The following is an 11,907-nucleotide window of genomic DNA, read 5'->3' on the forward strand; positions in this document are numbered from 1 at the left end:
TGTCCGACCATGCAAGTGGTAGGGATAAAAGCTATATAAGAGAACGTAAGTCAGGATTGGTTTTATAGTAGAGCTAAGTTCTCTTTGTGTTGTGTGTGAACTTTTTCTAGCTCTTAAACATGGTAAGTCGTAAGCTATGAATGTGACATATTAATGATCCTTTTAGTAATAACGAGCATTCAAATTTTCGAGTAATAAGTTATTAACATTTTATAATATTATGTAAGTGAATTGTTCTCTTATTTAATGACAAACATTTTTAATGAAATATTATTTCTTCTTTTTCATTCCGTTTCTTCTTTTCTCTTCAACGCGCATTATTATTCAATGTATAATAATATTAATAATAATAATAATAATATTAATAATAATAATAGTAATAATAATAGTAATAATAATAATAATAATAATAATAATAATAATAAAAATAAAAATTTGTGCCCGTTTGAAATGAGAGGAGAACAAAAGAAAAAAAAAGAAAGGGATATAAAAGGGAAAGACTTTTACTCACACGTACGTAAACGAGTACACTTGTTCATGGGTTGTGCCTCTCCCTCCCAAAGAGTAACCACTCCGGGTAAAGCAGTCTATATAAGAGTGGTCCATGTTGGATCTTTGACCCAGAACTTGACGTGCAGTGAAAGTGTCCCTGGTGTCAGAAAATTTTATCGGAAATCACAATGGTTAAAAAATTATATAGCCTTGTTCGCGTTATTATTGTCAAGTGTTTAATTAATTTTGTTTCAATATATAACGTAAACATATTCCCAATGTAAATTTTCAATATTTTCGTTTATTCGTTTGATTACAGAAATTTTGGACGATACTTTATTTATTATTCGTCGTTGCAAATGGTGAAAAAAAAATTAATTTGGAAGATATCGAGAGGGACAATCTCAAGGCCGAAAGTAGATCGAAATCTGACGAGACGAAATATTCATTGAAGCCAGAAATAAATCAACAACATTATTCTACTTCCACTTATGTGACACCACAGCCAGTTTCAAATGTAAAAAAAACAAAAAAGAGAAGAAAAACTAATCGATTGTTATCATTATTAAATTATTAATTATTGTCCTTGACAGAGATGTATTAATCATTGTAGATACCAACGGAAGAGTATAGACAATCGAACAAATATTCACCTAATGAAATAATTTATCAACAAAGTACTCAACCCTTCCAACAATATACCGAATATCAGCAACAAACTAATATCCCATCGAAAAATGTTCCAACTATTTATAATTCACAACAATCGATTTATCAGCCAGAAATAAATGTTGGTAATCAGGTGCAAAGCTTTCAACAAAAAGCTATAACGCATAAATTTGTCAAAAGCCCGAACAAAGGTACGATAATAGGTATATAATTAATTTTTTCAATTTATAAATGTTATTATCTTATTTATTTTTCGTATTTCTCCTTACAGACAATTTTTATATAGATATTCCAATGGGCCATTTTTTATCCTATTATCCACATATCGATCTGAGTAGTTTAAACGTCGGAAAAGTTCAACCCTCATTTCAGGAATTAACGCAAGCCCAACAGATTTCGATTCCCTTTTACACTCCGTTATTGAGTCAGAAACAATTGATCACTCCGGTGAAAATGGCTTATCAAATTTTACCACAGTATACCCTAAGGCAATCTATTCCAGTATCAACCACGTTATTCCCTAAGGTAATCATTCATTCTATAAGATAAAAGTCTTATAAAACATTCTAGACGGATTAAGATATATCTCATGTTTCGTATTACATTGAGTTGGCCAATAATAGAGATATTTCTAATAATTTATATTTCAATAAATAACATTAATAGTTTTTATTGAATACGTTCGATATTTTACATATAAATAAATTTTATATTGGAAAAATGTTTGGTATATTATATTTAAATGGATAAAACTGTATAGCATTTTTTTCTTTTCTTTTTTTTTTTTTTTTTTTTTTTTTTTTTTTTTATTAACAAAATTTTCATTACCTTATGTCTGAATAAAACAAAAGTATATATCCATATAAAAATACATTTTATGTTATTTTATGTTATGCGGATTATTTTCTTCTCTGTAAGATATTTAATATTCAATATTTTTTTATATTGAAGATTCTAATAGTACTTTTTAATCAGGCCCATTACATATGATTAATAGTTTTAAATATTAATTTTAACTATATCTACGTACATTTCTATGTTATTAGATATAATTATATAAGAAACATTATACGTAATAACGTATTTAGGCTTGGAATGTGTTAATAGCGAATTAATATGATACGTTTGAATTATAGTTCTCGAAAGGTCCGATTTATGCATCGATTACTTCAAAGAAACCAATTGCACCAGTTTACGAACAGCCAGAACAATCATACACTCAAGGAAAACAATTGTTATACACGCAAGCTTACATTACTCAGTCACAACATCAACAACATCAACAACAACAGCAACAGCAACAGCAACAGCAACAACAACAGCAACATGCTTCTCCAGTAATATATAATCAAGGCAATGCTCTTTACACGCAAACGACACCCCTTCAGGGAGATCTTTACGTTCGATCACCAATTTACGTTCAAGATAATTCTCTTCATGGTCAAATAAATCAATATAGTGGTCAAACGGAGCAATCGTCGTATCTTTCGTCAGGTACCGAGCAACAACTACCGAAACAAATCTTACGTCAAGAGGAAAGCCAAAGCGTAACTCAAAATTACGTCAAGGTTCGTTAATATAACTTTGGCAATCCTCTAATAAATAGTTTCGATAGATAATTACTCAAAAGGAGACAAGAATATTCCACTAACGAAAGATAAATCATTTATAATAGATGTGTTGATAGAGAAAGTCTGACTGTAAAGGCATTAGTTTCGTTATATAACATGATTTATAGAAAGTTATAGGTCAGTTAAGATATCAAGATCAGATGTTAAACGTATAATTTTGAAAATAAATAGAACATGTTGTAGATGATCTTAAGATAGGGATTATAAATTAACAATTGGAATTAAGATATTTTAACTTTAATATTGAATATATATGGGCGTTATCAAAATTATTATTTTTATAGGTTCCTGATGAACCAAATACAGATTTTGTTCCACCGCAAGTATCCCATCAGAATTTCAAATCAGACGTCACTCAATTGATACAAGTTTCTTCGGAACCTGAAGAATCTCCACAAGTCAAAGAGCATGTCGTTAGTTCCGAACCACGATCTTTATTGGATACATATATTCCGAGTAATCTGATCGCTGCACAAGATTCGTCGAGGTAAGTTATGCGAAATGTTATTTATGTATATAATCTTTTTCTTTTTCTTTTTCTTTACGATACGAGTTTCTCGTATTACGTGAAAAAATATTTCTATTTATTTTTCCTTTTCTTTCTTTCTTTTTTTTTTTTTTTTTTTTTTCTTTATTTATTTCTTTTTTCTCGTTGAAATCTCCAGATACCGAGAGAGGCCGTTGCACTTGGAAAGTGGCTTTCTTCCTTCGAAAACAAATTTTGTGCAATACAAGAAACGTAAGACGCAATAATGGTGTATACAATATAGGATCATCGAAAAAAAAAAGAGATACATATTATACATAGATATATAAACGACTAACGAACTTCGAAGAGCATCCGATTTTGATATTAAAGAAAAAAAAAGAGAAAAGAAAAGAAAAAAAAGTTCGTTTGATGATATCTAATAAATAACTTTATCGTTTTATTACGACGAGCGAAGCGATCATCTTTCGAAGATGTAACGGCTCGCAATAAAGAGAAGCAACATCGTATCTAGTCCCTCATCGAAAATCACAATACGTGTAATTTTTGTATTCACTTTACTTATTGTTTATATGCATGTGCGTATATACGCCGTGCATTTTTTTTTGTCTTTTTTAAATAAACTACAATAAACTAATAGATATTAACTTATTCTTCCAAGAGCTGTATAAATGAAATTTTTTAAATATTGTAAGTATAATGATTAACAGGAGAAAGTACGTGAAACTCTCTAGTTAGTTCCGCCCCTTTACAAAGTTGGTTTCGTTCCTACAAAAATAGCCCTGCTCCCTCAAAGTTCAACTAACAAAGTTAGACTGTCCACTGTCTAACTAACAAAGTTAGACACGCTCAATAAAATAGTTAAACACGCCCAATAAAAAATTAGACACGCCCAATGAAAAGGGTACACGTTCAATAACAAAACTAAACACGCCCAATAAAAAACTAGACACGCCCAATAAAAAATTAGACACGCCCAATAAAAAGTTAGACACGCCCAATAAAAAGTTAGACACGCCCAATGAAAAGTTAGACACGCCCAATAAAAAGTTAGTCACGCTCTCACAAAATTTAGATATACTCTTATCAAATAATAGTTACATCCTGTCCTCTTCAAAGTTAACTCGTTTCTGTCTAATAAATCATATTCCCTCCAAAATTAGATCTGCCCCCTCTCTAGATAACTTCTCTAAGTTATCTCTAGTTAACCTCCGAAATATATTTCTTTTAAAAAGGTTTGCGAGTAACTGTTTTTCCTTTTATGTACTCGTTGTCCTGAACATTCGCGTTTGGATTTGGAGAGAAAGTTTGAAAAATCTCTTGGATTTTAGTACTCGTGTGTGTGTGTGTATCCTTTTCGAAACAAATATTATATTTATTTGTTTCACTTTGAAGCTTAATTAAACAAATAAAATTCATTTGAATATGTCAATTAAAAAGTACTAATTTATTTTTCTTGAATTGTCAGCAGACAAATTATCATATAGGATAAGTACTTACATACATACATACAATTGTGATGTTAATCGAGTATGTTCTTCGATGCATAGAAAAAATGTAGATAGTGTGAAATTTCTATTTCTATAGATGTAATCTTAAATGTCAAGATGCATATCACTTTTGTTTTTTTCTATTTCTTTTTCATTTCATCCAGATTATGAATGAGATAATTACCTATGTAATACTAAATCTATTTTATTGAATATAATTTAATATAAATATACAAAATCATAATACAGAAACGTAACGTCAATAAAATTTTGCATATCTAAAACATTATTGAATATTATGGTCGTGATTTGTTTGGTAAATTGTGGAAAGTATACGATCGAATTGATTATTGATAGTAATTAATTAAACACATTGCGAAATATCGAAAAATAATTACAGAAAATTTCATTGTAATAAATAAAGAATTGACATGTTTAATCGAGTTTTCGATAAGGATTATCGAACCCAATAACAGGAAAGTACGGACGTTATTAATGTATATGTAAATATAATATTTATGCGATTGGTTTACAGTGACAGCGTGTACGTACGAGAAAGCGGATATTGCGAAGATGAGTCGATGGTATATAAGTTTCTTTCATATCCTTCTGTTTTGTACAATATTCAATAAATCCATATATTTTCTCTTTTCATCGATGCAAAATATATATGTAACACTGTATCATTACGATGTATCCTTATCATCTTCTTTTTAATATACATATATATATATATATATATATATATATATATATATGTTATAAATAGGAAAAGTCGACGATCTTTTCTTATCTTTTTCTAAAAAATATATATATATATTCAAGTTACATAAGTTGGAAAACTTCCTATCAAATTTATTGTTACACATTTTTAACGAAATATTTTAACAAAAATTACATACTTTGATTTATCTAATGATAAATAATAAATACTATATATATATAAATACATATATATTATATAGTTGAGATCTGTCCTATATGATGATAGATACGCTACTGGCAGGTATCTCTCGCACGTATCGAACGTGAATAGCGGTCGTCTTTACTGAGGTGAAACTATAATGATGCTGTCCTTCTCGCTCACGAAGCGAGGGCATATAAGGTGGGATGCTGTGGCCTCCGCTTCATCAGTACCAAACAAACACACACGTCAAGTCCACCGTGCCAGTTAAGTTTGAACACCATGAGGCTTGATAATATACACGTAAGTGCTATATTATTTTTAAATTTCATTTTCCATTGATTTCTATTTCATCGGATAGTATACAACGAGCTTTCTCTAGTGCGTATTTTAATTAAATCGACATTGAAACGAATCATTGCTTTGATATGTCTCTTCAACGTTTTACATTTGTATTATATATAGATATATATTATCTGTTAAAATTACTTTCCGTCGATGTATGTACACGTACAACTCAACAGTATTTATTTGTGTATCTTTAAACGATCACTAATGAAATCAAATAGGTAACCTATATAGTAAATCTAATAAAGCTCATCCGGGGTATCATTTAAATCATTCGATTAACATTTATACATTTCGGTATTTGATTTCGATGTAATTTCGATAGACAAATTGGAATTTCGAACGATCAATAAATATTTATTCCTATTATTTATTTCAGTCCCCCTTTCGAAAAGTATCATTTATTTATTTACGATTATTTATTTATGAATAGAGACAAAAGAATAACGTGTATACACGTATAGGACGTAAATATGAGAGAATAATTTATACAAATTTATATGTATTCTTTTTTTCTCTTCTTTTTTTTTTTTTTTTTTTATTATTAGGACAATCGATAGATAGTAATTATGGTGAAAGTGTTTTTAATTTTCGTTCGTTTGTGATGTGTATATTAGTTCGATTTAACGATAATTGCCAGATATATAGTAGTTCTTGAGTAAGTCAGTGAAAGTCCTTGAGAACAGAACGAGGATTCTTTGACACAAATTCGACGATATGTTTTGTTAGGTAACGCATAAGATCACAGCAGACGGTCCGAAGGAAGCTGAAGTGAAACTCGCTTAAGAAACGTTTCATTCGTCAATCGGATGTAAAATTAAAATATCCCAGGTGTCAATTCTTTACTCATTCATATTCGATATTTACAATTGTATTTTTTTTTTTCCGTTTCTCTTGCACAAGCATCAGGCATTTAGAAATCTGATATTTATTTAGAAGATTAGTGGATATTTTTGTGGAATTAAAATTCTTTTTAAAATACTTTATAAATTACCAATTATAAGCCATCACAATTTCCAATATATTTATCGTGTAGTATATATATATATATATATATATATATATATATATACGTCCAGGAAAGAAAGTGGTGAAAATCGCAATGCATGAAACCTGTTTTCTTCTGGAGGTGACCTGTACGACGACCCTGAGCAAAACCCGGATGAAGTTCACGTCCTTTCTTTTCAAGGCCGTGGGCAGAGTAGAGACTGGCGGTAGCGCGCGTATAGAACAACGATATCATATCTTACGTTTTATCTTTAGATATTTTACGAATGGTTGATTACAATGTAGTAAAAAGAAAAGAGAAAAGAGAGAAAGGGAGAGAGAGAGAGAGAGAGAGAGAGAGAGAAAGAAAAAAAAAGAAGATATCTGGAAGAATCTTCTACGAGCGCTTACGTATTAAGTAGTGAAGTCCGGTGAAAGTAAAATTACCATTAGCAGAATATATCTAACTGAGATCGATGACCATCTCTTAGTTAAAAGCATGACGTTTTAATTAGAATTGAGACACTTAAAAGTAAAAATAGTTGATTGATATAATAAATATTTCTACATCGTATTAAAAGCGTAGGACTATTAAAGATCTTTTACAATTTGATTTTGAATATTTATTTAGTAAAAGGAAAGATAAGTTTTAAATAATTCATTTTAATATATACCTACCTGGATTACTTACATACTTTTTATTTTTATTTCTTTCCTCTCTCTCTCTCTCTCTCTCTCTCTCATTTTCCAAGTGAAAAAGAAAGGTTTACTTTAACATAGGAAAGTTATGTTCGTTCAACTAGAATCTCTCGATTTCGCGGATATTAATCGTGATTTTCATTTTCAGATTTTTTCTTGCGTTCTTCTTACGCTCGGATTTATTATCATAACGGAGTGTACGAAAAGAAATCTTAAAGATACATTGAATGAATTGAATGAGAAAAGGAAGAGCGATTCTACGATTATCGAAGAAATTGTTAATACAAGGACCGAAATACAAGATAGTAAGGAGAATGATCCACCGCCTGAAAAAGAATTACCTATTTTGCCACCTTTGATACTATTGGATTTTAATAATGATACGATCGATTCTAATACAACGACCGAGGAGAAATCTAAACGTACGGTTAATAATAATTTGGGTTATGGATTTCAAAGAAATTCATTGCTTATGGGAAAGACTAATTATTATTTTCCTGCTGGTAAAACTGGAACAATCGTTAGTATCGAGGAATCGATTAGTCCATTTCTACCAAGAACGATAATCGAGAAATATAATCCAAATAATCAAAATCTAAAGGAAACTAATGGATTTTCGAATTTGCGAACATCTCAAACAAATTTCGGATCAAATACGAAAGTTGAGAAAGTAACGAATTATTATGACACGTTCGATTCAAATTATCGACGAAAAAATGAAAGATTATCGTCGTCGACTCCTTCTCCATTTTCCGTTTCGTCGAGCACTCAAATACCACAGAATCATTTCGATTCGAAATCCTCGAGATATTTGCTTTCGAATTTGAATATTCCATCGTATCAGTCCACCAACTTCAATACAGATTTCAATGGACAAAGAGGAAATATATTTCGTCCGACTGTCCAAACTTACGTCGAACGAGGTCAAAACGTATTTCAACCTACCAGTACACCTACTACAGAAATCGATGACTCGCAAATATTTAGAGTGGACTATACTCCTCATCGATCTGGCGGACAGTCACCGAATTATTTTGAATTAAAACAAAATGATTTTCGTGGAATGTCTTCTTTGAGTCAGTCCAATCGTCAAGCTTCTAATTATAACGACGTTAATTCTCAAACATATAATCAACAAAGACAAAATAAAATAGTCTCAACTACGGCAAGTTCAATTGATATAAATCCACAAAGTTACAGGCACTTACAGAACATTTTTAATCCTAATGCTAATCAACAATTTTACGAAGGGCAAAGACAAAATTTCGAAATTGCGTCGCAAGATTCATTGATATCTAATATTCCAGATTTCAATGATAATAGAAACAATTATCGAATTTATACCGAACAACGACAAAACGATCGACCTATATATGCAACACCGAGCTCAATCGATGAGAATTATGAATACGTCAAAAATCCAATGGCTCTGACAAATCTACCAAAGTATACGATAGAAAATGGTGTACAATACAAGAATAAAATATTTTGGAAATATCCAGATGGTAGAATATCTCACGATCCACCGGCCACTTACGTAGAGACTTACATCGGTGGCTCAACGGCGAGTCCGAAAGTTTCGAAACTTCATGAAAGTTACGTTGAGACATCTACAGAAAATAGTGCCAATGCTCAAGGTCCAATACAGTTTCCAATTGCACCGGAATTACCATCGGAAGAAAATCCATTTGTCTCGTCAGATTCTTTGTCCTCTAATTTATCGCATCAGCAGGCATATAGAATAGGTTATCAGAATTTAGTTAGCCAAAGACCAAATGTATTGTTGGCACAGAGAGCAAAGATGGAACTTACAGCGGCCACAGCTTCTTCATTTATAAACACAACACCTTTACCGGTTACCAAGAGGCCAACATTTTCGAATAAAAATAACCAAGATCGTAATCATTTTTCATCGGGTTATACTACCACGGTAAAACCAGTCTCGAGATATATGGTCGATGGACCAAACGCTGAATACGTCGATACTACCGAATCCTCATTCAGAGGCAAGTCAGGTGAGTTGTCAGCTCACGTTTTAGCAAGGTACACAAAGCGGGTTCAAAATTATTTGAAAAAAATATTTACAGCCAATGGTGATTCAGGAAATAAAGCCAAGCAGAATAACAAGAATCTTAACGAGTATAACAATCTTCAATATTCGGATCTTCTTAGCTACAATCCATCTATATCCCAATATATAAAGGATCCATCATCAATATTGAACGTTCGACCGACTTTCGTACAAGCTGGAAATTCTTTAGTACCTGTCATAATACTTAGGATAGACGGTACTCCACCGGTTCAACCTAAACCTACGTCTAACATCAATCTAAAAGCTCTTCTACAAGAATATTTAATACAATATGCTAACAGTATAAAAGAATTAGCTCAACCTACCAATTATGAACTTGGAGCGGAACAATTTAGTCAAACTCAACGTACGATTCAGGCGGGTAATCGTTTATTGCAATTAGCACGAGAAACGCAAAATGAGAACGACGATTCTTTTTCGTTATCTTCTTCTCCTTCATCTTCTTCTTCTTCTTCTTCTTCTTCTTCTTCTTCCTTTCTTTCACAATCTTCTTATCCGGTTGCGAAAAATTACGAAGGAAATATATTTCTAATGGAAGAAGAGGAGACTCGTCCGATTGGTAAGTTCGGTGATCGTACCCACGTAAGACCAAAAATAAAGAGCGTTCAAATTATCGACGATCGAAGATATACGAGTTAAAAATTGTAACTATTGTAAAATGTGTTATCTGTACCTGATAACGAAATTGTCATATCATAGTTATTAATATCTTTGACGAAAGAGGAACATTAATTGAGATAATTAATTTTATATGAAAAACAATGGTTTTCGGTGGAAGAGTTTTAAAAAAAAAAAAAAAAAAAAAAAAAAAAAAAAAAAAAAAAACAAAAAAGAAAAGAAAAAATGACGAAAAAAAAAAAAAGAAAAAGAAGAATAATTACATTAATTCATACGATATTAGATTTTTTTTTTTTTTTACTTTGATTTAGTATTTAACAAGGGATTGTGCAATATGGCCTCTATTACGTGTATTACATTTCTACAGATTAATTTATATCAAATTGATAGAATAGTTAATCCAAACGATCATTGTCTCCTACAATTAAACCAAATGACGAGTACGGGCCAATACTCGAATATTTGACGTACCTGCGTATTGATTTATTTAACGGAAACTACATTTCTACGATGAATCTATTTTATCGATTTTATATACTTAAATTTAAATGAGGAAACGAGGATATAACACCAAACAGCGTCACTTCGAAAAGGTACCTTGTAGAAACTTAGTTAGTAAGAGAAAAGATTTCAAATATATGATGACAGTGGTTGCGAATTATTATTATAAGTTGTTGTAAGAAAGTATATATCTTCATCTTATTTGTTTTCTTTTTTTTTTTGTTCCTTTTTTTCCTTCTTGCATTTTCATCTTTTTTTTTTTTTTTTTTTTTCTTTCTTTTTTTTATCGTGAAAGTCACGCCTCTCTCGCAATCTTCCTACTCACTTGACGTTAATAATTGCATGCGAATGAAAGGGACATGATTGGGAGATATAAGTATTATTAATTAAGGATATTGAAGTATTATTTAAATTACATTGAATAATTAAATATTTATATTAAAATTTTTTAAGGATCATTAATAACGCGTGGATCCTTAAGTTTTAACGCATACAAAAAGAAGAAAAAAAAAAAAAGAATTAAAGAAAAGAAAAGATCGTAATATAAATATTTAAAAATTTCCAATTAATTGTTAATCAAGATTAACAAAGTATATCCACATTAGGCTTATCTCATAATAAATATAAAATTATTCAATAAAAGTTGTGCGTACGCGTAATTGCAAATAAATAATAGATATATCATTGGTATTCAGTTGTTAATTAAAATGTTATTTACCGCGTTTTATCAAGTAGACAAGCAATTAACATTAATTGTCGGCAAAAGAAAATAAAAGAAAAAAGAAGAAGGAGAAAGAAAAATGTTCTAAGTTGGCAAAGTGATTGGTAGATTTTAATTCCACGTTTTCACAATAGCAAGAGCTACCTGAGATGATATCTCTTAGAAGAATCTACGAAGCACGAATTAGCTAAAAGCAATTAGGTAGGTAGTGTCTGTATCAAAATCGAAGAAGTGGTTGTGCGAGTGTAAGTAAGTATGAGAGTGTGAG

General features: G+C 30.6%; 2 protein-coding genes across 5 annotated transcripts; both read left to right on the top strand.

Annotated features, from left to right (window-relative positions):
• Positions 1-72: 72 nt before the first annotated feature.
• Positions 73-3,936, top strand: LOC124956683 (putative uncharacterized protein DDB_G0282129). 3 transcript variants are annotated; one of them, XM_047512828.1, is made up of 7 exons: positions 73-122; positions 812-1,009; positions 1,106-1,352; positions 1,433-1,686; positions 2,298-2,729; positions 3,077-3,279; positions 3,458-3,935. In XM_047512828.1, the coding sequence occupies exons 1-7, from the start codon at positions 120-122 to the stop codon at positions 3,543-3,545; spliced, it is 1,425 nt and encodes a 474-aa protein (XP_047368784.1). In that variant the 5' UTR covers positions 73-119; the 3' UTR covers positions 3,546-3,935. The 3 variants fall into 3 exon arrangements, with proteins under 3 accessions (XP_047368784.1, XP_047368785.1, XP_047368783.1); XM_047512829.1 differs by lacking the exon at positions 73-122 and adding an exon at positions 612-683 and having other exon boundaries at positions 2,298-2,498; positions 3,458-3,936; XM_047512827.1 differs by lacking the exon at positions 73-122 and adding an exon at positions 613-683.
• Positions 3,937-5,914: 1,978 nt separating this feature from the next.
• On the top strand, positions 5,915-11,119 carry LOC124956662 (nuclear pore complex protein DDB_G0274915-like). Of its 2 annotated transcripts, none has more exons than XM_047512785.1 (3): positions 5,915-5,976; positions 7,856-9,722; positions 9,795-11,119. In XM_047512785.1, exons 1-3 carry the CDS (start codon positions 5,956-5,958, stop codon positions 10,436-10,438), a joined length of 2,532 nt encoding a protein of 843 aa, XP_047368741.1. In that variant the 5' UTR covers positions 5,915-5,955; the 3' UTR covers positions 10,439-11,119. The 2 variants fall into 2 exon arrangements, with proteins under 2 accessions (XP_047368741.1, XP_047368742.1); XM_047512786.1 differs by having other exon boundaries at positions 7,856-9,713.
• Positions 11,120-11,907: the final 788 nt, after the last annotated feature.

This window comes from Vespa velutina, chromosome 23 (assembly GCF_912470025.1).
Source record: "Vespa velutina chromosome 23, iVesVel2.1, whole genome shotgun sequence".
In the NCBI taxonomy this organism is placed as follows: Eukaryota; Metazoa; Arthropoda; class Insecta; order Hymenoptera; family Vespidae; genus Vespa; species Vespa velutina.

Coding starts and splice junctions, on each gene's coding strand:
- LOC124956662 (XM_047512785.1), top strand. CDS start 5,956: ATGAGGCTTGATAATATACAC. Junction 5,977..7,855: donor TGAGGCTTGATAATATACAC/GTAAGTGCTATA, acceptor TTTCATTTTCAG/ATTTTTTCTTGCGTTCTTCT. Junction 9,723..9,794: donor CTCATTCAGAGGCAAGTCAG/GTGAGTTGTCAG, acceptor AAATATTTACAG/CCAATGGTGATTCAGGAAAT.
- LOC124956683 (XM_047512828.1), top strand. Junction 1,010..1,105: donor CACCACAGCCAGTTTCAAAT/GTAAAAAAAACA, acceptor TAATCATTGTAG/ATACCAACGGAAGAGTATAG. Junction 1,353..1,432: donor TGTCAAAAGCCCGAACAAAG/GTACGATAATAG, acceptor TTCTCCTTACAG/ACAATTTTTATATAGATATT.